The sequence below is a fragment of the Grammomys surdaster genome, unplaced genomic scaffold, assembly GCF_004785775.1.
Source record: "Grammomys surdaster isolate TR1022 unplaced genomic scaffold, NIH_TR_1.0 125808, whole genome shotgun sequence".
In the NCBI taxonomy this organism is placed as follows: Eukaryota; Metazoa; Chordata; class Mammalia; order Rodentia; family Muridae; genus Grammomys; species Grammomys surdaster.
This window is the reverse complement of record NW_021620639.1, coordinates 254,331-278,880: the sequence shown is the minus strand read 5'-3', so window position 1 is coordinate 278,880 and position 24,550 is coordinate 254,331. Positions and strand designations below refer to the sequence as shown.

General features: G+C 40.8%; 1 protein-coding gene across 1 annotated transcript in view; it reads right to left on the bottom strand.

The window, feature by feature from the left end:
* Positions 1–930: 930 nt before the first annotated feature.
* Fbxo28 (F-box protein 28) overlaps positions 931–24,550 on the bottom strand; it is a 28,436-nt gene continuing 4,816 nt past the window's right edge. The window contains exons 2-5 of the mRNA XM_028789302.1: positions 17,006–17,115; positions 13,020–13,158; positions 5,808–6,003; positions 931–5,345 (exon numbers count right to left, since the gene is read on the bottom strand). Of these exons, the coding sequence (XP_028645135.1) occupies positions 4,951–5,345; positions 5,808–6,003; positions 13,020–13,158; positions 17,006–17,115 (840 nt within the window). The 3' untranslated portion in view covers positions 931–4,950. The remainder of the gene's footprint in view (positions 5,346–5,807; positions 6,004–13,019; positions 13,159–17,005; positions 17,116–24,550) is intronic.

Sequence of the window (24,550 nt, the reverse complement as noted above, 5' to 3'; positions counted from 1 at the left end):
AAGGATGCAATCATGTTCTTTGTAGGACAATGAACAGAACTGGTAACCATGTTAAATGAAATAAGCCAACTTCACAACCATCTTTTCTATGTGGAAATCAGAAAAACAAAAGACAGTGAATTAAAAGGGGAGGTGCTAAGCACATGGAAGTGAAGAGATAAAGGTGGAGGGTAAGATTAATATAGGGGTGAATACATCACTGTGCTATATGGAAACAGCAATATGAAACCTCTGTATAATTTATACTAAAGTGATCTGTACAGCTATAGTTCATTAAAAATTCCATTTGTGTTGGAAACAGGAAGAATTTTGAAGAGAACAGCTGTTTCCCTCAGGTAAAGCCTAATAACTAACTAATGGTCACATCAACATATACAATTGTGACCTGTTAATGGCCTTGGACCTAGAAGTCAGCAAGTACTTGTACTCCTTTCGGAAACACTCCTTACAAGCTGCCTCTAAGCCCAGCCCTTTCTGCCAGCTCTGGGGATTGGACCCAGATCCTTGTAAACACATGCTAACAAGCAAGCCTCTTCAACTGCACAAAGTTCTTCCCCAAGGCTCCCAGCCTTTTCCCAGTCAATTCTGCCAATGGTGGGTTTACATGGCTTGCTTTTGAGTATCTAGAGCATCCCACTTGGCATCTCCATGTGTCTTGTCTTTTTAGAAATAGAGTATGTCACCACAGGAAGTACAAGCTTCAGGCAGGTGGTTCCAGTTCAAATCCCACCAAGGTCTCTTCCTGGTCTAACACTGTGGGCATGTGGCTTACTTGGGTTCAACTAATCCCACTCAGGTCAACACTGCTTTTGATGGTGGCTTTGAGGAGTGTGGTGTAAACAGTGCAGTGGCTTGTGACAGTTGCTACGGAGATGGCAACTGTCTGTGGCAGCTCTGAACCCTGCTGCATGAAATAAAGAAACGAGTAGGCCTGGTGACAACACATTTATTTCCGTGCCCTGTTGTGTGACTGGGAAGTGATTTTTTTTTCATCTTCCAATAATTGATTAGGTCAAAACAATGAAAACTCCACAAGGTAAACTAGTGGTTTATTGTTGCTCATGAGCAGAAGTAAACAGACATATGGTACCACATAAAGGAGTTTAAAACACGTCTAACCTTTGGGCAGCATGAACCACTAGACTTTGGCAATAGCTTGATCAGATTCCTAGGCTTCTAAAGCTTGTGGCTATCTTCAGACACTATGGGAAGGTGAATTTAATGCTTGAGCTTTAAAAATTTAACAATGATTCTTGGGAAATTGGGAAAGGCCAACATCACTCAAGCCTGCCTTAGACTGCTACTCAAAGTGAAAGCAGGCAGTGGCCACACTTCCCCAGAAGTAGTTACTGGCTTTTGTAGACTTATGCATTTTGTTGAAGATACTTTCCTGCAGACGGGATCTATATTTAAATAGTTTAATGGAACTTCTTCTGCCCTAAAGGACCTCATGCAGAACCCAAGCCAAAGCATTCAACAGTAAATTCAGCTTCCTGTTAGATTCAGCCATTTTCCAGCAGCTGCATCATTTTGTGTGTTCCCTTTCAGGTCTTTTATTTCCACCTTCAAATCTTACAGTGTCTGCTTTCTTAGAGTTTGGTACCAGTAATGAACGCGTATTCACCACTAGAAGAGGGTCTAGGACTGTGTGGATCACCAAGGATGAGACTTACACTACACTAGGACTTTACGCAGTTGGAAAGTGACGGGACAGGAGTTCTCAGATCCTAGAAAGTATTATGGCTCAGGAAGCAGAGAACCCAGATAAAGATGCCAGCTCCAGGAGACTAACTCAGCAGAGTGAAATAAAAGCATGTGCCGACTTAGGGAAGAGCTCACTAACAAGGAACGGGCACCACACAGCATTTCTTTGGAGGTTAAAGTGCAGGCTATGAAATGGCATATAAAATAGTGCATGAAGTAGTGCAATCCCCAGGTGCCATAGTTTTTGTTCGTGACACATAAGCCTATTTTTTACATGTCCATTTTCTCTAAAAAAAAATCCAGCTGTTGTGACACCTTTTAGCTTATTTATTTAGACATTAAACTCTGTTTTACCCACTCTTAGGGCTACATAGAATATTTTACCATTTTAACAAATAGAATATAGCGCATACATCTTGAAACTACTGAATTAAGGCAAGCCCCTGTGAGTTCTGTACTCAAAAAACCATGTTTTACCAAAACATGTTGATTCAAACCAGTGGCTTTAGACATGGGGCACCCAAACAGTCTTCACACAGGAGTACTGTTAATTGCCCCCACTATCTCCAGGCTCTTTACAAATCAGAAGGGAAGTTTGAAGAGTTTCTGTAACCCAAGATGGGTGGAAACCATGTGAGCAAAGTGTGTGGGGGAGGGGAGCAGGCTCTGTCCGACAGGGCCTGTCCTTCTCACCTCCCATCCGTATCTTTTTGTGTGTATGCCTGTGTGTAGTGTGGACTGTGGGTAAACTTATGTATGGAAATGGCCCATTCAATCAGAGGAATCTCTTCTGGGTAGAAATACTTTATGAAACGTGCTGAAAACCACCTATAAGCACATAAGATTCTGCCAGGAAATGCAAGTGGTCTCTCCCAGGAGGCTAGTTAAGTCTTCCCAGGGCAAGCCAGTTTTAGCTATTAAAATAGTGCATGATTTGGAGACTCTAAATACCACTATGCTCTCCAAAGTGAGCATTATAGCTCCCCAATAGCTGTCTTAATAAACGGTGAAGACAATCTCCTAACGTGTCAGCTACTCTTGAGTAAAGCTTAAGACAAACAAGCCATAGAGCTTTACTCTCAAAATTATAGATACTCATGAAACAAGTACAGTCCATCTGATTGGCTGGAGATCACAGGCTCGTGCTGTAGACCCTTCCTGCTTCCTGTGTAAGTGCTCACAGAAGCCATGTACTCAGACTAACTAATGGAAGACTAGAGGTTACACTTAGGCTAGTTAGATGTAGTTTGAGAAATTTTTAGTAATTACTGTAGAAATAACTTGGGGATTATTTTCTTTGATGCCTAAGGATTATACTTTGAAAACCTGTATGCTGATGCTTCAAAGTCTTCCTCTACCAGAGCAGCAGAATGGCAAAGTCAAGCTCTGAGTGCTCAGTGGGCCTCCTCCAAGGCTACAGTGATGGCTACATCCTAGGATTGCAAACGTGAGACCTGCTGAGAAAACGAGTTCCAGACAGGGAACTTCATGGATGACCTTGGCTGACAAATCTTTTTAGGAAACTGTTTTATTTTAAAATTACCTTCCCAACAAACCATGAAATACTTGGATACCATGCTATGGTTTCTCACTGAAGACACACTACATTGCAGATGGACTTGCAAAGTCAGACAGAGACTTGAACAGAACCCAAGGGCAGGATCATAAAGGGACAACACTAAGAACGGGTAGGAAAGTGTCGCTTGGTAAAAGTAACCTAAAGGATGCATAACATGTCATGTTGGACAGATGACAACCTTGTGCTTTTCTCCCACTGTGGGATTTACCAAAACCTTAGTTTTACACAGGTGTCAACTTTCACCTGGAAAGGGGATAGTTTTTTACTATCTTACACCTACATTTACTATAAATAAATGAAAGCAACCGATGTTTAAAAGAACAAAACTACATAATTTACTACATAATTAAAATAAAAATAGGACAGTGATAGTTGAATGTTTCAAAAATATACAACTGGGAGAAAGAACCATTTTGTACAATTTGGAAGTTGTTAAAGCGACCATTCAGGGGGTTGAACAGTGCAAGATACGCTTTTCCAGTTACAAGCTCAAAACAGGAGTGCAAACAAGACTAAAGCTTCTGTTCAGAGTTATATGAGAGCTTGAAAGTGGTATGAAAAAGCTTCCCTGGGGTCATGCCCCAGAAATGAAGTGTTTTTTTATGGTACAATTTTCTTCAATGAACTTTCCCTTAGTTGGGTCCCTATTAAGTCATGGTAGACCAACGAGCACAGAGAGTAGTCAGATCATGACTAGTTCTCAGAGGTCTGATGTCTATAGAAAGAGCCTTGAATTTGAGGTTCTGTCTTAGCCCATGTACCTAAGCCCTACAGAGAAGAGATACATCAATGGACTTTTAACAGTCTCTTGTGCCTGTAAAACCGGAGGACAAATGGACTGACAATTCTCCCCCTACAGGCAGGCTGCTGGGGAGGAAGATGCTGAGTGCTTAAATCAATGAAGGCGCAGCTCTAACATGTGAAGTCTAGAGGTTCAAGATCAACACCAGTGCAGGAGCTGTGTGAAGTGTGCTGATTAGGCAATGCATGCATCCATCCATGCAAATGTAGGACACGGCCCCAAAGAAAACCAAAAGCACGTATCTACTGTCTGGAAACACCCCTTGCCAGTGGTTTATAAAAATAGTCACTACTGTAGAACCTCTCTACAGCCAACACTCTCAGTTCTTCTGTTACCCATCACTTCAATACTAAAGTATTAACCACGTCTCAGACATCCCAGACAAAGGTCACTTATAACAAACAAAAAGTCAACTTCTTTTTTAAAAAACAAACAAACAAACAAAAAACCAAGATAGTGTCCATTTAAAAAGTAATTTTTTTTCTTTCAAGTGAACAGGACATTTTATGTATTAAACTTAACTTTTAGTCTGTCAAGAATGGGTTTGTTTAAAATCTGTATGTAATGTGCATATATGTAGAAACAAATAAACTTAATACATCACCTGCACAGGAACAAGGTTAGCCCCTAAACATGATGGAATGGGTATGGTTAGTACAAATCTATTGCAAGGTAAGAAGGTTCTGTGCATCAGCTCCACCAGAGAAAGGTGAAGGATGCCAACCACAAGAGCCAAGTTAAGTTGTGTCTGATCGCCCGGAAGCCTAAGGGACACCACGTAGCCCCGACACCCTGACAGGAGGGAGTGACTGCTTCAACTCTCAGCCATGGACGTCTTCCTCTGGAGCCAGAGCCATTTTCCCATCTACTTTCTATTCCGAAGTCGTTTAGATTTCCTAAGAGAGTCTATGGCTTCTGCTGCCTTCCTTCGTCTCCGAGGAGACTCCTCACTCTGCCCAGCCCCCGAGGATGTTCCTACTGCACTCTCCATGACCTCTCGGAGCTTCCGTTCCAGCTCTGCCAACCGTGCGTTCTGTTCACCTATGATCTGGGTCTGCTCTAGCAGTTTCTGGTCTTGGTCTTGAAGCTGTTTCTGCTGTTCTTGCACTTTGGTGCGAAGCTCAGAAATCTCACGCCTGAGGACAGTCACGCCAGCACCGTTGGTTTTGACCTGCTGCTGCAGTTTGGTAACCTCTTGTCTGGATGGGTTTTGCTTGGAGAAGAGCTGCATTGTTGTCAGGGCTGCAGATGGTCCGGGAACTGTGGAGAAAGCATTTAAAAGGCCTAATCATCCCTGTGTCCTACTGGGAATAGTTCAGCTTACTTTAGGCTCTTGGGTTCATTACAATGGAAAATTCACTTTAGGTCAGCAGTTGTGGTCTCATTCAAAGAGTTAGCATGAAATGGATCTAGAGAGCATAATTTAACCAAAACCCAAGAGAAACGGAATTGGGCATGAAGCCTTATAGCAAGACTCGCACAGAGCCTCCTCAGCACTAAACCAACAAAATGAGGTGAAATAAGAAGATACAGATCCTATAAAGTTACACATGACGGTTATTAGAAACTGAAGAGCTGCTGTGGTGGTGGTGCAGGACCATGTTCTCAGCGCCTGAGAGGAGACGGCATGATGACCCCTATGAGTCTGAGGCCAGCATGGTCTACAAATACACACTGAGACCATGTCTGAAAAAGCAAAAACTAACAAACAAAAAACTATACCTGGAGGAGAGCCCATGAGTCTTCCAGACACATCTGATCCTGGCAACTTCCTCTTCAAAATTGGAACAATCTTCTCATCAAAGTACTCCATTGCCATGGAAGAGATATCCCGTAACTCCTGCAGGACTTCATGAGCTCGCTGCGGGGCTCTGGTAGAATTGACATATCTCAGTACACGGTAAATCTCATCAATCACCTATAATATGAATTCTCATTAGTACTTTTTGAAGTTTAAAAAAAAAGAGATTAACTAAATAGTAAGGTTACCATCTTATAGTTGCTGTGAAGATGTATAGAGCATTTTAACTCACAAACTTGTCATGGAGAATCCACAGCATAGGCTTTTGGACTTACTACAATACTTTATGCTTAGACTTAGTAAGCATCTTTACTGTTCCAGGGTACCGTGCTAAAGCTAGAGTCACAACAAAGAAGATACAGCTCCCAGAAGTGAATCAGAGCATCTGGGGAGACACATGAATATACACAATACAAGAGCCACATAGATTGCTAAGAAACTAGAGAATTAAATAGACAATTCTGCCTGGAGTAGTGGTAGGGTAAAGGATTATTCAAGCCTTCATGCCAAACCCAATTCTGTCCCCAAGCCCCAAAACCTCAGGCTGATTCCTTTCTCTTGTGCACTGCCACCACATGCTCCATCCCTTAAAACTTTGTTTCTCTAAGAGCTGACACAGCTTGGGATGGGTTTTCAGAGCACATTTTCTCACCATGACCAGAGGGGCAGCAGAATGTGCTTCTCCAGTTTAGTGACAACTGCATGGGGAAGCTGAAGGCCATCCAAGGAGAAGAAACATGTGCTTATTGTGTGGGTTCCTAATCCTTCCTCTTCTCTTGAACAGTAACCGAATGGCCTTAGCTAAGTGTGTTCTCAGCTTTACTCCCTGAGAGGTACTGTTCACACTTTAGTGGCTTCAATACAGACCTAGAAACAGTGATTCACATCTTTGAAGAGCACAGTCCAGATAATGTCTATTGCAATGAGACTTTATCTCATGAGACCTGGGGCTATAAGCTAAACCATTCTACCACCAGTCTCGACCCTCCTTGAATAATACATAGTTCTCTAGCTACATTTATTTCAACTCTGGGTCAGTCTTGTAATCTGTTTTCTCTTCTTGATGAGAATAAACATATAATATTTACTAGTTAAAAGGAAACACAAAATCTAGCATAACAGCACCTGGACAAATCCTAGCCCTTACTGTTTTCTAGACTAAGTTCAAGGTGATGGTCCTCTGTATAAAGATGACTTCACTGAAGTGGCCAGCGTTGTGCACAAGGACTAAAAAGGAACTGAATGAGGTGAAGTGGACTTAAGGCAGACTTAATAGGAAGTGAGGCATACTGCATTGAATTCAATCAGCAGCTAGAGGCAGGTTGGGAGTACAGGAGACAAACTGCAGATATTGGTGAGTTCCAGCAGGGAACTCACAAGAGGGTCTAAGCCCACAAAGGAAAAACATAAGGACCTGGGAGTCAAGGGTGAAACCATGGACCCAACAGCTAGTGCTGTGTTTCTCTACCATTACTATTTCATTCAGGGCTCACATTAGAAGAAAATTAACTTTTTCAGGTGGTTATTCAAGTATCATGCTAGAAAGCCAGTACATAGTAAAATGGAGTTCCTTTTCTTGGATTAATTATGCAAGTATAGTTTAAAATAAACATAAGTATTTCCACTATGTTTCAAAGCATTAGTGTAAAAAAAAACCAGTGAGCAGGGATGATAAGATTCTTTTCTTAGCTAAGCATGGGTGGACATCATTAATCTCAGCTCTCAGGAAGCATCAGCAGGTGAATCTCTGAGGCTGAGGCCACTTTGGCCTCTACATAAAGTTTCAGGTTAGTGAGGGCTATACAGTGAAGGAGCACAGGGATACATCAGAAAAGGGCCAGGAAGCTTTCTTTGACATCTTTGAGAATTGTTGTAGTAATTATTTAAAACGGCGCTAGTCAAGACGACTATCTCTGCCTAGCTCAGCCGCCATGTTTCCTGGCCGGAGGCTACGCGCGTGCCCGCAGCTAGAACCAGCCAGCCAGAAACACCAGCCCTGCCACTCATGAGACGCCAGCGTGGGAGATGGCAGGGCCATCTTGCTGTCTCCGCAAGGCTGAGCATTGCCCAGACCATCCTGCCATCCACGCGGGCCCAGTAGGAAAATGAGACTCTAATGCTTAAATTATCCAAAAGCTTATATATTTGGTAATGATCAGTAACAATCAGAAATGTAACCCAATACCCAACCTAGACACACCAACTACCTTTGACTGCTACAGACACGTGAATATAGGCGCTCCTACATCTCTCTCTCCCTAGCTCCTCCTCTTCCTTTTCCTCTTCGTCTCCTTGCTCCTCCCTCCTTAGCTCCTCGTCCTTTTACTTGAGTAAGGAGACAGGACTCCCTGAAGTCTGAGAGAGACACATAAAGGCCAGTTGGCATGGCTCATCTAAGGTGCTCAAAGCCTACAAATGGAGGACTTCCTATGACATATACAGAAAATGTTTGGATGCAACTAGGCTCCAACATCTTTCTGTAACAGTTACCAGTGCTAGTTACACACATGGACCCTCATACTTTGAATACATTCAAATAGTATATATAGAAAAATTTGAGGAATTCAAGGCAGGAATCCAGCTTTGTGAAAGATTATTCATGTTGATTAATGTTTCACATGCTTTGTTTTTATGCCATCTCAAGGGCTAACATATTGTATCCAGCTCTGTGAAACTAAATCACACCCTCGGCCTTAATTTGCCCCCAGGCTTTTGTATTCTGATCTTTTGATCCCCTTTCTAGAATGTTTTCCTTGTATATCTTTTCCATAAAATACTCATCTCTGAACATTCTTCCAGTTTAAATCATATAAACATTCTCATCAAACCATTTTGTTTGCTTTTCTGTTTTGACACAAGGCTTCTCTGTGTAGCCCTGACTGTCCTGGAACTCTATAGACCAGGCTGGCCCTCAACTCACAGAGATCCGCCTTTGCCTCCCAAGTGCTGGGATTAAAAGGGTGCGCTACCACTTCCTGGCTTCATCAAAGTTTTTATTTTTCTCTTCAGAACACATCTTTTTGTTAATGTGTCTTTCTCAAAATATAAAAGCTAACAGAAGAGATCATGACCAGTTCACTCCTGGATACAGAGAGCTCCACGACTGGCACATGCCAGCTACTTCTAAGTATTAACTAAGTAAAGGATAACAATAATCAAATACTTGTATTGTTTAATACTGACATAGCCAAATGAAACTGTTTTGGGACAAGCTACAGGTTTATGTTCAAATTAAGAACATGGGTTTTAGAGGACTGGTTGCTTTGAACACAAACTCAAGAGTTAACAAGATGACTACTGAGAGTCATTTCTCAAATACACAATTCTTATGTGTGCTTCTTCTGTTTAATCAGGTGTCCTCAGTTTTATTACTAAATCTCTAGATATTATGTATAGTATGTATATACAGTTATTGGTAGTTATTGAAATTTATAGCATGTTTGGTCTAAATTGTCAGTGTTTATTTTATGCAGGTGTGGAAAGACAGGTCTTGCCTAACAGTAATTCTGTGAATGACTCAGAAATAGCAAGCATACATCAGAGTACAGTGAGTTCCACGTACTGTGGGAGACCCAGAAGGCAGAGAGGTATGGCCTGCTTAGAGAACTGGACAGTCTACTGAAGGGCATGAAGACAGTAATAGTAAACGTCAAACGAATAGGTGAGAACAGATAAAATAGAAGGCTCATCAACACCGGACTGAAGAAACAATGTGGTCAGCTGTGGTAGCCCAAGCCTGAAACCCCAGTGTCAGGGAACTAAGGCAGGAAGACCACGAGTTTAGGGCCAGACTTAAGTTACATAGTGAGATCCTGTTTGAAAAAGCACAAATGAATGAATGAAACAAAACAAGGAAAAGTAAAGAAATGGAGCTGAGACAGGCAGTTGACATAAGTGAAGAGGCGACAAGATGTGGCCTAGCTTTAATCCCAGTAATCCAGAGGCAGAAGCAGGCAGATCTTTGTGAGTTTGAGGCTAGCCAGAGTTAATACAGTGAGACCCAGTTGTCAAAATAAAAACAAGTGCCAACAACCAAAACAAACATTATATCGTTAGTGGTTTTTTTTTTTATGTTTTTCATAACATACCAAAAAGAACTGCTAACAGATATTAAATTACATTTGTAAACTAAACTATGAGACATTTTTATTTTTATTCTATTCAGTTCTCTACATATAGGGAAGTATCTCTTTGCATATATGTTTCCATTTAGGAAAGGTCACACTTTCAAACCTGACTATACAGAGATTTTAGTGCTGTGGGATAACTCATGTTTTCAGTAAAATCTCAAATGATTTCTTTCTTCCGTCTAAACAGTAAAAAGTAGAGGCTATGATGAAAGACAAGAAAACCCAAAACTGCAACACGGTGTGGCAGAACTGCATGCTTTGTCCACTTGGCCAGGCAGCTGCAAAGGCGCATGCTCAGAGAGCTCAGCATTTCCCACATTTAAAATGTAGTACACATACACAGGCAGCCAAAACACTTACACAAATTAAAATTACTAAAAATATATTTCATGTGCATTGGTGTTTTGCCTGCATGTATGTCTGTGAGTGTGTTGGATTGCCTGCAATTGTGAGCTGCCATGTGGGTGCTGTGGGTACTGGGAACTGAGTCTGGATCTGCCTGACTGTTTTGAGAGAGGGTCTCACTACATGGCCATGGCTGAGCCCTTTCTCCAGCCCCACAGATTAAAATCTTACAAGAAATTTCATTTATTCATTATTTGTTTTGAGAGAGGGTCTCACTACATAGCCATGGCTGGCCTGAAAGTTGATATATAGGCTAGATTGACCTTTGATTCACAGAAATCTGCTTGCTTTTGCCTCCCAAGTGCTGTGATTTAAAGGTGCAAGTCCCATGTTTGGTCTTAAATTAAAAAACAAAAAACAAAACCCAAAAAACCTTCTAAAACTTAAGTTCATTTTCAGAGCACATCTGAGCATCCCTCATAAACTGCTTGGGAGTCTGATGGGGCACACTTGTGACCCTAGCACTCCAGGGCTAAAGCAAGGGAACCATGAATTGAGACAACCTGGAGATCCTACATCAAAATAAACAAACAAAAACAAGACAAAACAAAACAAATATTTCCTTTGAGATGTAGCAGAAAGATAGCAGCCCTCAAGCAGGTTCTCTTATGAGTCTGAATAAAAATAAAAATTCTTGGTTCTTTCCAGTCAAGTATTTCCAGTATTTGCTGGAGGAAAACCCCCTTGCATAGCAAGGGGCCTGTAGTGAAGAAGGCTGGAAGTAAGCAGTGGATGGGTGAGAGACCGCACACTGGAGTCAGCTTGGCACCAACAATTCTCTTAGGCCTCAGGTCTCTCTCATGAGTCAGAACCGTAAAGCTGTCCCATCTCCCATTCACAGCTGTAGGAATGCAAGGAAGGAAGCGTATGGAGGTGCTCTGACAAAGAGCCTGTGCTTTCAAGAAAGGGGACAGGAGGAAATCCATATTCTGAGGTGAAGGTCATAGAAAGTTGCTCTCTGGTGAGCTCTACTGTGGGCAAATGAAGGCCCAGTCAAGGGGCTACCTAGCAATGCTGAGAATCCACAGCAGCTGCAAACCTGAAAATGTGTTCACTAGTGCCTGCTGGTTTGGTACCGAGGAGCCACCAAGTGGTTTCCAAATGGAATGGAACTCAACTGGACTTGTCTGAAGTTGCTCAGGCTGGACACATCTGTCTCAGCTATGCGAACCCCCACCAAAACTGGCAACAACTGTAAAGGCTGCATACACGAGCCTCATATTTGCAGACCACCCAAGCCAGCCACAAACCCCTCTGTTACAACTGGCTGCACTTCTCTGATGGGAAGAGACTGGAAGCTGGGTCTCAGATGCTTCTATTATTAAAAATGAGACTTAAGTGATAACTGTCTACTGGAGAGCATGAAACACATAGGCTCAAAGGACTTTTAGTCACACATAAAGAGCTAAGGACTATAAATGGATAAGATCTGGTGCATTAATCTGAACCTGAAACTGTTAGGTAGTCACACTTTTCCAGTATCTTACAAAAGCATTTGTAGGTCATAAAGAAGTAAAGATATAACAAGGAATATTTGAAATAAAATTATAAGCCATCAAGAAAGATGTTATTGCAAACTGAGAATGCAAACAGTATCTACATACTATATTGCCTCTATAAACTGTTTATGGAAATAATCTCATTAGGTATTAAGAAGTTCCAACCATTGAAAGGATGCTTTTGCCAGTGTCTATCAAGAAGCAAAATAATCTTTAAATCCATTGCCACTACTTCTGTATCTCACTTGAATCTATACTCAATTCAACAATGAGGACGCTCCCAGAAGTTTCAGGTCATGTAGTGTGGTGGGGGGAGAGGGATTCACTTAGTTACTAAATGTCATACTTACTGTGGTAAAGGGGCCTACTCCTTAGCCCTGGAGTATTGCCACAAAACAAATATTTCTGGTCAAATATGAAAACTTCTAAGTTCATCATTACAAAACACTTCTCAAACAAAATCAAACCCAGCATACCTTCCACCCTACCTTCCCCCAGACTGTAAACTGGGGCATAACTGTAATGCTCAGGTATCTTGAAGGTCTTATTAAATGCAGTAATTCTGGTATTTTGACTGTAAAGGTCAGAATGTCTTCCTTCTTTCTTTCTCTCTTTCTCTCTCTCTCTCTCTCTCTCTCTCTCTCTCTCTCTCTCTCTCTCTCTCTCTTTCTTTCTCTTTCTTTCCTTTCTTTCGTTTGTTTTGTTCTTTTTTGAGACAGGGTTTCTCTGTTGTAGCCCTGGCTGTTCTGGAACTCACTCTGTAGACCAGGCTAGCCTCGAACTCTCGATCCGCCTGCCTCTGCCTCCCAAGCGCTGGGATTAAAGGCGTGGGCCACCACCACCCGGCCAGAATGTTTTCTTAACTATGAACCCTTACCAAGCCTTTCATTTCTTTTTTTTTGCATTCTATAATTAGAATTTTAAATGTTGGGATCACATGAATGATACATATTAATAACTGTACAGAAAAGCTAAATGTAGCTACTAATAGAAACTCCTTCAGGTTACATAATTCTGAGATCCCAAACACTGCTTTAATGTTTGTAAGACTCAGTTTATATGGGGCAGCCCGGCTTTCCAGCTGTGCAGCCATGGTTACCTTTCCTGGGATGAAGCAACAGAGGTTGGAATCCACATACTTCATGAAGGTCATGTTTAACAGTGACAGCCTCGTCTCTACAGCAGCAAGGATGTCTGCATGACGAGCTAAAGAATGGTTTCTCCTTTCTGATTCTCTCCTAAAATAACAATAAAAGTCAGTGGCAACCATTGAAGTAGTAGTATAGAATAAAATGTTAGCCAATCAGAGTACCTTAAACAGATAAACTTCAACATGCTAATTTAGACATTTGGAACTGGGGCATAACTGTAATGCTCAGGCATCTTTAACAAGAACCACTGCTAACAAGACATCTGTTAAAAAAAATCATTTTGAAGACACGGTAACAGCTGGCAGTGTAGCTCAGTGGTAGATCACTCGCCCAGGGTCCGTGAGGTCCTAGGTTTGAGCCCACCACCACACATATACACACACAGAAACATTAGAATTCTTTTGTTGGCTACACTAAGCCCAATAATTATTAGAGTCAGAGAAAAAAGTTAAGTGAAGGAAATTAAACACATACACATGCATAAGACTGGTTTTCTCATAAGATTGGGCCCCTTCAATTTTTTTCTAACAGTTTATTCAGAAGCAACTCATGTAAAATTCAGTATCTTTTTATTTAGGAGGCCGCTGTGCACACACTGTAGCAATGTCATACCCTATTTAGTGTGTAGTTACTCAGAGTAGGCTATATTTAGAGGGGCATGGCCATCCCCATTCTCTAAACTCAGCATGCCTTCATCACCATGAAACGCAAGCCTGGACCCCATCGGGTGCCCATCTGCCAACTCCTCATGTCCTTCTGTGTCTACAGTGTCCTTACTCTGCACACTGGACACATGGGACCGTGACATGCAGCCCTTTGTGCCTGGCTTTTCACACGTGCTACAGTTCACTGCTGTTCTAGCACTGACCTTTTCGATGCTGAATAGCATCCCCTTATACACAGACATCATCTCTTTACACATCTGGGTTGTTTCTACATTTGATTAAGAATAAAGATCCCACAAACATCTGTGCAGTATGTGTTTTGGCTGTGCTAGAGACCACATCAGGTGTATATGCTAGTCAAGTGTTCCACTCACTGAGCTATAAACAGTTCTTGCTTTCAAGCTTTTGTATGAATAAACATTTTAATTTCTGTTGAAAACACATTTGGGGCAAACTGCTTTAACCTGATATCTGTTTAACTTTTAATTTGGCTATCTTCTTTTTTTGTTCATCTTGTCTTTTATTTTAATCTTTTGTGTACGAATGTTTTGCATGTATGTATGTGGGTGTCTGACACCCACGGAGGTCAGAAGTGCTGGCTCTCCTTCTGAACTTGAGTTACAGAAGGTTGTGAGCTACCACTTGGCTGATAGAAACTGAACCTAGGTTCTCTGATGAACCACAAGTGTTCTAAGCTGCTGAGCCACCTTTTCAGGCTCCAGTCTATCTTCTTGAGACAGGACTCAGCACATAGCTCAAGCTGGCTTCAAACTTGCTTTGTAGCCCAGGCAGGCCTCAAACTTCTAATTCTTCTGCCTCAGTTTCCTGAGTGCTGAAATTAAAGATATGCACCATGCTATTTTGCTGCCCGAGCCATGCTTTTAACATTACGTTCTCTAAGGGTTCTCGAACAAGTACAGTCAGCTACAGTCCTTTCTCTATATAGACTTTGGTTCTGGCCAGCTTTATATGCACACGTTTTTGTTCTAGCTCCACTTTTTAAAAAAATATTTAGTGTATGTGTGTGTGTGTTCTTGAACGCATGCACACACGCTCGTATGAAGACAATAGGATAACCTGTGGGAATCAGTTCTCTTCGTATCATGTAAGTTTTAGGGACAGAACTCAAGTCATCAGTGCCCTTACCTATAAGCAACCAAGGTAAGTAGGCAGGCAGGTAGGTAGGTAGGTAGGTATCTATATTACTATTATTATTATTGAGACAGGGTCTCTCTATATATCTTGGCTGTCCCAGAGCTTACAATGTGGACCAGGCTGGCTTTGAACTCATGAGAGCTTCTCCTGCCTCTGCCTCCCAAATGCTGAGATTGAAGTCATGTATCACCATGCCTAGTCAATTTTTAAAAAACATCATTCTTTCCCCAAATAAACTGTCTTGTAACCCTTACTGAAAACCAATTAAGTACATAAGGGTTTATTTTCCATGCTCTCTCTCTTATCCCATTCATCTATGATTAGATCTTGTACCCTACTCTTTTGACCACTGCACCTTAGTACTGTGTTTTAAAATTAGGAAGTATTACTCTTCCAACACTACTATTGAAAATTGTGTTATTTTGGGTCTCTTATATTTCCACAATAATTTTAAGATTAGCTGTCCGAATTCTACAGTATATGTATATATGGAGGTGAGACCTGCTCAGGACTGTATAGTATTACAGACGTATCTGAGGAGCAGTGTTACATTAACAATATAAAACCTGCCAGTCCAAATACACGCGCACCGTGTATGTATGTATGCATGTATGTATGTCTTTTCCCTCATTTTCTTTCATTTTTGTTTGAGACTTTTTTTTTTTTTTGGTTTTTCGAGACCGGGTTTCTCTATGTAGCCCTGGCTGTCCTGGAACTCGCTCTGTAGACCAGGCTGACCTCGAACTCAGAAATCCACCTGCCTCTGCCTCCCAAGTGCTGGGATTAAAGGCGTGCGCCACCACCGCCCAGCTTTTTCTTTTTTTAAAAAAATAATTTATTTACATTTATTTTATGTGCATTGGTATTCTGCCTGCATATGTCTGTGAGATCATCAGATCCCTCAGAACTGGAATTAAAGACAGTTGTGAGCTGCCATGTGGATGCTAGAAATTGAACCTGGATCCTTTGGAAGAGCAGTTAATTGCTGAGCCATCTATCTAGCCTCCTCCCCCTCCCCCCCTTTCTTTCTTTTTTAGAGACAGAGTTTCATGTAGCCCAGGCTGGCCTCAAATTTGCTTACTTAAGGCTGGCCTTGAATTCCTGATCCTTTTGCTTCCACCAAGTTCTAAGGTTATAGATGTGCATCTCCCCCTGCCCCTTTTTTTTCAAGACAGGGTCTATGTACTATCCTGGAACTCACTATGTAGACCAGGCTGGCCTCAGACGCACAGAGATTCACCTGCCTCTATCTCCCAAGAACTGGAATTAAAAGTGTGCACCACCAGCACCCTGGCCTATGACTCTTGTTTCTTTTGTAAAGATTTATATTTAGGGGTGTTTTGCTTGCATGTGTGTCTGTGAGGTCAGGGGAAAGGGTGGAATTCCCTACAACTGAAGTTATAGACAATGATGAGCTGCTTTTGGACATTAGAAATCCAACTTAGTTTAGACAAATTAAGAACAAGTGTTCTTAATTGCTGAGCCACCTTACCAGTCAGTTATTTATTTATTTATTTATTTATTTATTTATTTATTTATTTATTTAATTTGAGACAGGGTTTCTCTGTGTAGTCCTGGCTGTCCTGGAACTTGTTCTGTAGACTAGGCTGGCCTCAAACTCAAGAATTCGTCTGGCTCAGCCTCCTCAGTATGTGGGTCACCACTGCCAAGGAAGATCATTCATTTCTAGTGCACTTCTAGCTGATCTTTATGCATTGTAACCTATTATCTTTGCTGAACTTACCGCCTCTAACAATACGTTATCAGTGTACTCCTTGTAGTCAAGACCGTGTCATGCTAGCACTGAGGGACCTTAGGTCCTCTCAGGTTTTGCCTCTTGCCCTGGCTACAACAACCAATTAAAAAAAAAAAAAAAAAAAGTTGAGCAAAATGGCAATAAGAACAGATGATAAGAGATAGCGTTTATTGTGATGGGATGTCCTTTGCTATAAAGAGTTGAAACTTATATATGAAAAATCTGTGCTTAAAAAACAACAACAACAACAAAAAACAAAAACAAAAAACAAAAACAAAACCAAAGCTCACCAAGCAAGCCCACCCTGCCACAGTGTGAATCAAGGCTGATGCTACCGCCCATGCTACCTAGAACATACCTCGGTAGTTGTGCTTTAACTTGCTTCTGACATAGGTTATGGTACCTCTCCACTTTCAGAAACCCCTGATTCAACATTCTCTGACAGACCAAGTCCATTCTTTTACAAACCTATAAGCAGAGGGGAGACAGAATTTAAAAGATAAATAAAACCAACAACCAATTCATCAATGATGAACTTGGATGAGAAGGTCTCTGTGCTGGTAGTGTTCCCAGAGCACTGTCTAAGCTGCCTCACTGCCAGTGCCATACAATTATTGTGCTGTCTCATTGAGACATTATTAATGTCTGGGCCAAGCAGTAGCACTTACTTAGGTGTATAGTGAATATCCTGTCTGCAGTATATAATAAAATAATGTACCTAAAAGTTTTAAGTTGGAAACTTTCCCTTTTATCAAAAACAAACAAACCCCAGGTAAATTCAAACTTTAATCTCGAAAATCTAAGCAGAATGAGAATTTTTATTTCTTCAAGTGATTTGGCTCATGATGTCCAAGGCTTTCATAGTAGACACTGTTATGCTCTCCAAAGCATCTTAGTGTACTTTGGAAAGGCAACCACTTGAAGCAGTGTGCCACCGGAAAGCCTGGAAAGCCCGGAAAGCCTGAGTACCTGGCCTGCATGATGGATAGTGGATACAGCCCAGAGACTATAGTATACAACTCAGACAGCCAGGAGAATGACATGAAATCACACATGCTAATGCCTTTGAAAAACTCTAAACTGAGGCATAGAAATGTTACTTTTTCTTAAAATGAACTTGACGTCTCTGTTCTGCAGATTTAATTTGTATATTTCTGAGTGGTATCTTTTAAATTCAGCACGTAGAACCTAGTGTCCTCCTCCCCTACAGCCTGCAGTGGTTTGGTTACTTCTCACTGTACAGGGCTGGATGCTACAAAGCACAGACTACTGAAGACAATGCTTACCATGGCCATGCCGATTAGCAGAGGCTGGCTCATGCTTCTTTGTATCCGTGCTATTCCATTATAGCATTTATGCACAAATACTTGCTATGCATTTGTTAAGATGAAATCCCTGAGATACATACAGACATACATGCAGACAAAATACCCATACACATAAAAACAAAACCAAAGCCACAGGAGTAAGTTACTGCAATCTTATTCCCATTTTGGGAATCTCTGTGGGCTCTTTAGAATACACTTTAGACATTCAGTACACTACTTTGCAATAAACATATCACTACAACATTAGTACTGAATATTTTTGTGAAATGTGAGGAATAAAAAGTATATTTATGTATGAAATGGAAACAGAGAGGGCTAAATTCTCATCTTTCATGGCAGAAAGTCAAGAGAAAGTGTGAAATAGAGTAGTTAAAAACTTCAAAGTCCTGCATCTGGAATAGAAACTGAGTTCATCAGAAAAGATATACTAAAAAACCATTTACTATAAAGTTGTAAGATATTTCTTGTCTCTATAGACTCTGTAACATTGCTAAGTTCTGAGATTGAATATTTTTTTTTTCGAACAACCACATATTCACACTCCCAAGGTCAGTGGATAATTACTGTAGCAATTTGAAGATACTGTTGAAATTATTTGTTACAAGCTTTGTTCCACTGGATCTAGCTAGTTCTAAAGGTTCCATGGTGTCTCCTTACTCATTCAATAATGAGTGCTTTACTAATTCAAGTAGTTAAGAGTCACTAGTGAGAACCTGAGTAAACACAAGTTAACCAAGGGAAAAGGCACATGACTAAAGATTTGAATTAGGCGCTGAAGGAACAAAAGGCAAGACTGTATGTGACACTACAGGCTATGGTGTCTGCAAAGGGACAAACTTTGAAATGAGCAAAGTACCAAGCAAATACTACTGAAGACAGATCAGGTGTACAGGGAAAGGTGAGAAAAAATTTCCCAAGTCTTGAGCTTGGAAATCAGAAAATGAGAAATCATTCTAAAAAGATGATCTCCAATCTTTTAAAAGATGCTGAGAGAGTTGTTGGCTGGTTATTTCTGTAGGTGCTGTAATATCAGGGCTAAAAATGTTCTTCTGGAAACTCACTGAAAACAGCTGAAATCAATATGGATGAATCTCAAGGAAACAGTAAAAGTAAAAAAAAAAAACAATGCTAAATGACGCCTCTACTGAGGTCTGTAGACGAAAGCTAACAGGAAGGACAAAAACAGGAGAGAAAAAAACCAACCCATGTCACAAAGACAAATGAGAGAAAGTGCCACAGAAGCAACATGCACACCACACGAAGCATTAGTCAACGGTGTCTGACATGTTTTTAGTCCTCCTGTCATGAATGCTCAATAAACACTGACAGTGCAGACAAAAAGGACACATGTATCCTTTGTTCAGGATTCAAAATAGAGCCAAGTTATCTTCAAAAAACTGGACAATACTGAATTTCCCCATGGCAAACAATTTATGATCACTGCTGCCAATGTCTGCCAACTTGCAACTCTAAATTACCTCAGTTAGGGTAAGGAGGCAGCACAGTGGTAGAGTACAGAGGTGCTGGGTTCAGTACAGCACAGCACAGTGCACAACACAGCACAAACAATTCCTAAGCTGCCTCATCTGAAGTGTAGTTCTAAATTTAGAGGTATGTTAATAACTTTCCAAGGCCCAGGGGAAAAAATGTTGTTTCTCTGGTTATTAACATCATAATGTTAATCCTAGCAAATTGGTAGTTTCCCTAAGACACAAATTAAAAATACAGTGCATAATAAACAAAGATGATGCATATGTTAGAAACTATCAGGACTCATAGGAACTGGCTAGAATGGTAGAAAGAAGAGGCTGAGAAGGGTTGAATGGAGGGGGAAAGGCTCATTGGGCTCCATTTTGAGGTATAGATGTCCAGGAGTGCAATATATCTACAGACACAAATCATGTACAGTGCACTTATAAAACACCATGAAAAGATTTAAGCTTTTCTCCATTATAAAAGAAACTATAAAGGTTTGAGGTCCATGTAGCTTCTATAGCTTGAAAATTATTTTATATGTACAGGTTTTTGCATGCATGTGTGTGTCTGTGTACTATGTTCAGGCCTGAGGCCTACAGAGGCCAGATGATCTGGAATTGTAGTTACGGATGATGAGAGCTGGGACTAGAACCCAAGTCTCCTGGAAGACCAGCAAGTGATCATGACTGCTGTCTCTCCAGTACCAGTTTTTTTCCAGTTTTATTGAGAAGGAAAAATAAATGCTATATAAGCATTCTTGGAAAATCCCCCCCACCAAAAAAAAACAAAGAAACAAACCCAAGGAAGTTAATGAGACTCACCATTGTACAGAGACGACACTTGTGGATTCTTTGATCCTTGCTGTCTTAGTATAAGAAATGAATACAGGTTTTCCTAATATATTAGTTCCTTCAGAACTTAAAATGTCATATTTATCCTTTTCAAATTTCATGTTTAACTTAAGTGGTAATAAATTGTTTCACATACATTTGTCTAGAAATCTTTTTAGATTTCTTTGTCATCATGGCCTTTCTTGACAGTGCAAGGCCATTGCACAATAAATTTCTGAAACTCGACATTTTCCTTTAATATCTCTGAAGTCAAGTTTTAGTTAATTCTAAGGTGCACATTTTAATACTTGGCCGTTTATAATATATGATGCCTTTTAATTTGCAGCATTTTCTCCTCTGACGCCTTAGCTGTCTTGAGAAATGCTACCCTAGAAGTCTTCAGTTTCCTTTAGGATGCTGTAAAGGCTTTCAGATGTATCTCATATGTCACAATAACATACATAGCACATCAAGATACATTCTGATTTTTCATAAATGCTAAGTTGTGAAACACTAGCTTAATTGAGGAAATTATGTAAATCAGCTCAGTTTTTATAGGACATTCTTTGGTACTCTATAGTTTTTTTTTTTTTTAAAGGCACTTGATGTTCTTCTCTAAATAACTCAAAAGCTGTCATTGCAGAGTCAATGCCTGAGTTCAAACTGCTAACAGTAGTCTGCAGAGTGGCACTTCCTTTTTCACTTGTTTTGACTGTGTGGGTCAGGGTCCTGCTGAGCATGAATAGCCCAGGCTTGATTTGAACTTGGAGCAATCTTCCTGCCTCAGCTTTTCAAGTGCTAAGATTACAACTAGGTACTACTTATTATACCTGACTTGAAATAGAGTTTACAAGTTCTATGCCCCAAACTCTTCAAAGGATCAATAGAAGAAAATAACAAAAATGTGGAATATTCTAGAGTTTAATTCTTTATCAGAGCTAAAATGCTCCTCCCCCCAAAAAAAGAACGATAGAAGCCAACTTTGAGTGAAACTGAGAAGGTCAAATATAAGCTGGACTGCGAAATCTCCTGGAACTAGATGGTACTGTGGTTTTGAGACAAGTTTTAGAGGTACATTTTATATTTGTGCTCTTCAAATGGGTTAGTAAAAAGCAAGCTACATCTTTGCCTGTGTTTGTGCACCTAAATGGCTCCATCCCCATTAGGAGAAAGAGAGTGAGCACACAAGTAAAGACAGTAGACAAAAGTACCCTAAAGCAGTGACAGACGGGACCATCTACAAAGTGAATAATGAATGAGCTCGTCCATTCTGCTCATTTCTTTCCTATTTACTTTTTCAGGGAACTCACTTTCCCAAGTCTTACTAACAGCATTTTAGTGTTTCCTAGAAAATTATGTCCGCCTTACTTAGGCTGCCCTTACTTAGTGCTTGTGCTAGTACACAGTATATTTATGTGCAGGTGATTTGCTTGCACACACGTCTTTGCACCATGTGTCCTTGAAGCCAGAAAAGGACATCAGATCTCTTGCAACTGGGTTACAGACAGTTGTGAGATGCCAGTCTTAAAAGTGCTGGGAATCAAACCCAGGGACTCTGGAAGAGCAGCCAGTGCTCTTAACCACTCAACTGTCTCTCCAATCGCTGGTATATTATATACACCACAATCCTCAATATCAGCAGGTAGAATTATAAGAAATATTCCATTTTGGGTGGTTTGTCCCCTAGATATTCACTTGAAAGAAAATATAAACTCATTTTACATTAGCCTAAGAAAAACAATTAGAAAGAGCCTGTTCCAAGCTCCTATAAAGCACTCGAAAGCCAAAAAGGAAGACTTTTTGATGGTTTTCTGTTATCTGCACTGTTCTCAGTAAAGGGTGTGAACATCAATTAAAATGAGGGTGCTCTGATGAGACATTAAAAACAGCCATCTTGTTTAAACTACAGAATTTGTCTTGAGGAGCTAGAGATGATGATGTAGCAGCTAAAGTGTGACTGTTCTGGAAGACCCAAGTTTGCTTCCCACGCCACACAGGGCAGGCTCAGAACTGCCTGTAACTAGCTCCAAGGAAGTCAATACTTTCTGGCTCCACAGCTCCTGCACAGATGTGGCTGATACAGACACACACATGTAAATAAAAGCAAAATAAATCTTAAAATATTTTTTCCTTGAGCTAAGAGTGGTGGTGCAAGCCTGCAATCATAGCATTTGGGAGGTCCTGGCAGGAGGACCTTGAGTTCAAGGTTAGCCTTTGCTAGTTTGCAATCAACCCGAGTTCCACCAGACCAGTCAACCACTAACTTCCACACTCACGAGTAACATTCCACACTCACATGAATGCACTGGTGTATATATCTACCCACACAGACATGTCGATGCATAATACCTTCACATATACACATAAAGAAGAATGTTTAAAAAGTCTTGTAAAACATTAACTTCATGCTGGGGCAAATTAAAAACCTAACAAAAGTCTCATCTATTTCAGGCAAAAAATAAGCATTACTTTTTCAGTAGTTAGTATACGTTCTGTAGAAAACCCCTTTATTTCTCAATGACATGACTTTCTATGGTTTACTCACAGCAGTTAAATACACTGAAAGCTTCCACTTATCACAGACTCTGGAAGGCCCAAATGTTGTGGTGTGAATAAGGTGGATTAGATGGGTAAATTAAACATTGACTATTTCTCTGCAGGTATGTGCACCTACACAGGTAAACACACATGCACAGAAAACATGCAAAGTAGCATCTCATAGAAGAAATCAGATGTACCTGCACACCTTGTACTGTCATTTGGATCCGGACTGCGTTTAAGACTTGGTTTCCAGCTTGGCACTGTTAGGAGCTGCCCAAAGCTTTAAGGAGGGCCTACGAGTGAGTTGTGAATCATCGGAGCTGATGCTGTAAGGGGACTGTGGACACCCAGGCTTGTTTTCTCCTTACCCACCAGAGTAAACCCCACTGCACCAGCACCAGTGGCCTCAAGGCAGTAGATTTCTGTATAGTAAAGAACAAGCACCCCAAGACTTACCACAAGCCAGTCTCTTCACTAGTCAATTTCATCCTGGTTTCTTTCATTGACAGAAACCTGAATAACACCCCAATAAACTGAATGATATGGATTCTCACGCAGTAAGCATGGTATTATATTAAGATTACAGTCCATGCATACAGACCCAATCATTTTAGAAGCAAAAGACTTTAGTAGAGGTTTAGGAGAACCAAGTTCCTGGTTCTAGCATTTTGCACTTAAGATTGGGTAAACCATCTCAAGCCTGACAGAGCAGGCTCCTGCTTTCCCCTTTTAGAAATCGTGTCTTTCAAATGTGAGGTGATAGTACTTCACTAAAGCTTTCTGTGATTCTCCTCTGGACTTCATGCAGTATTTCTAACACCCTGTGTATCATTACTGTACTTACCTCATTAGAATTCTTCTAGAAGAGTCTGGAGGAGGGTTCAGAGGACCCAAGGTTCAAGGTTACCCTTGGCTACTCAGCAAGTCTGAAGCTAGCCTGAGCTACGTGAAACCCTACTTAAAACAATAACAATGACACACATACACACACACACAAAGCCAAAAAATTTTCCTCAAATTCCTCATTTTTTAAAAAATGATCTTGGAAAGCTAAGGAGATAGTCCAGTGCACAAGGGTTACCAGCATCCACTTTAAAAGTCCATGCTTAACCAGGCAGTGGTGGCGCACGCCTTTAATCCCAGCACTTGGGAGGCAGAGGCAAGTGGATTTCTAAGTTTGAGGCCAGCCTGGTCTACAGAGTGAGCTCCAGGACAGCCCGGGCTACACAGAGAAACCCTGTCTCAGGAAACAAAAAACAAAAAACAAAACAAAACAAAAAAAAAACGCAAAACCAAAAAACAACACCCAACAACACCCCTCCCCCCCTAAAAAAAGTCCATGCTTATAAAACAACTCCAATTAAGAAGAAGAAGAAGAAGAAGAAGAGGAGGAGGAGGAGGAGGAGGAGCAGACAGGATTTGTTGGAATGAGGGTTCCCGTATCCCCTTTTAGGCTACAGCTCCATTGATAGTAGGCACTACTTCTTAAAGTTCTGGGCAGCTCCTAGCAGTGCCAAGCTAGAGTCCATGGACCTTTGGGAGACATTAAGAGATCCAACTGACAATACAGGGGATACGAACACATCTGGCTTCTATGAAATGATTAGAAACCTGTTTGATCCTTTTCATGTTTTATGTGCATACATGTTAACCTGTGTAGGCACATGGGCAGGCTGAGAAGTAAGGTAATTTTTTACAATCTCTTTTTTTTCTTTCTTTTGTCCTTGC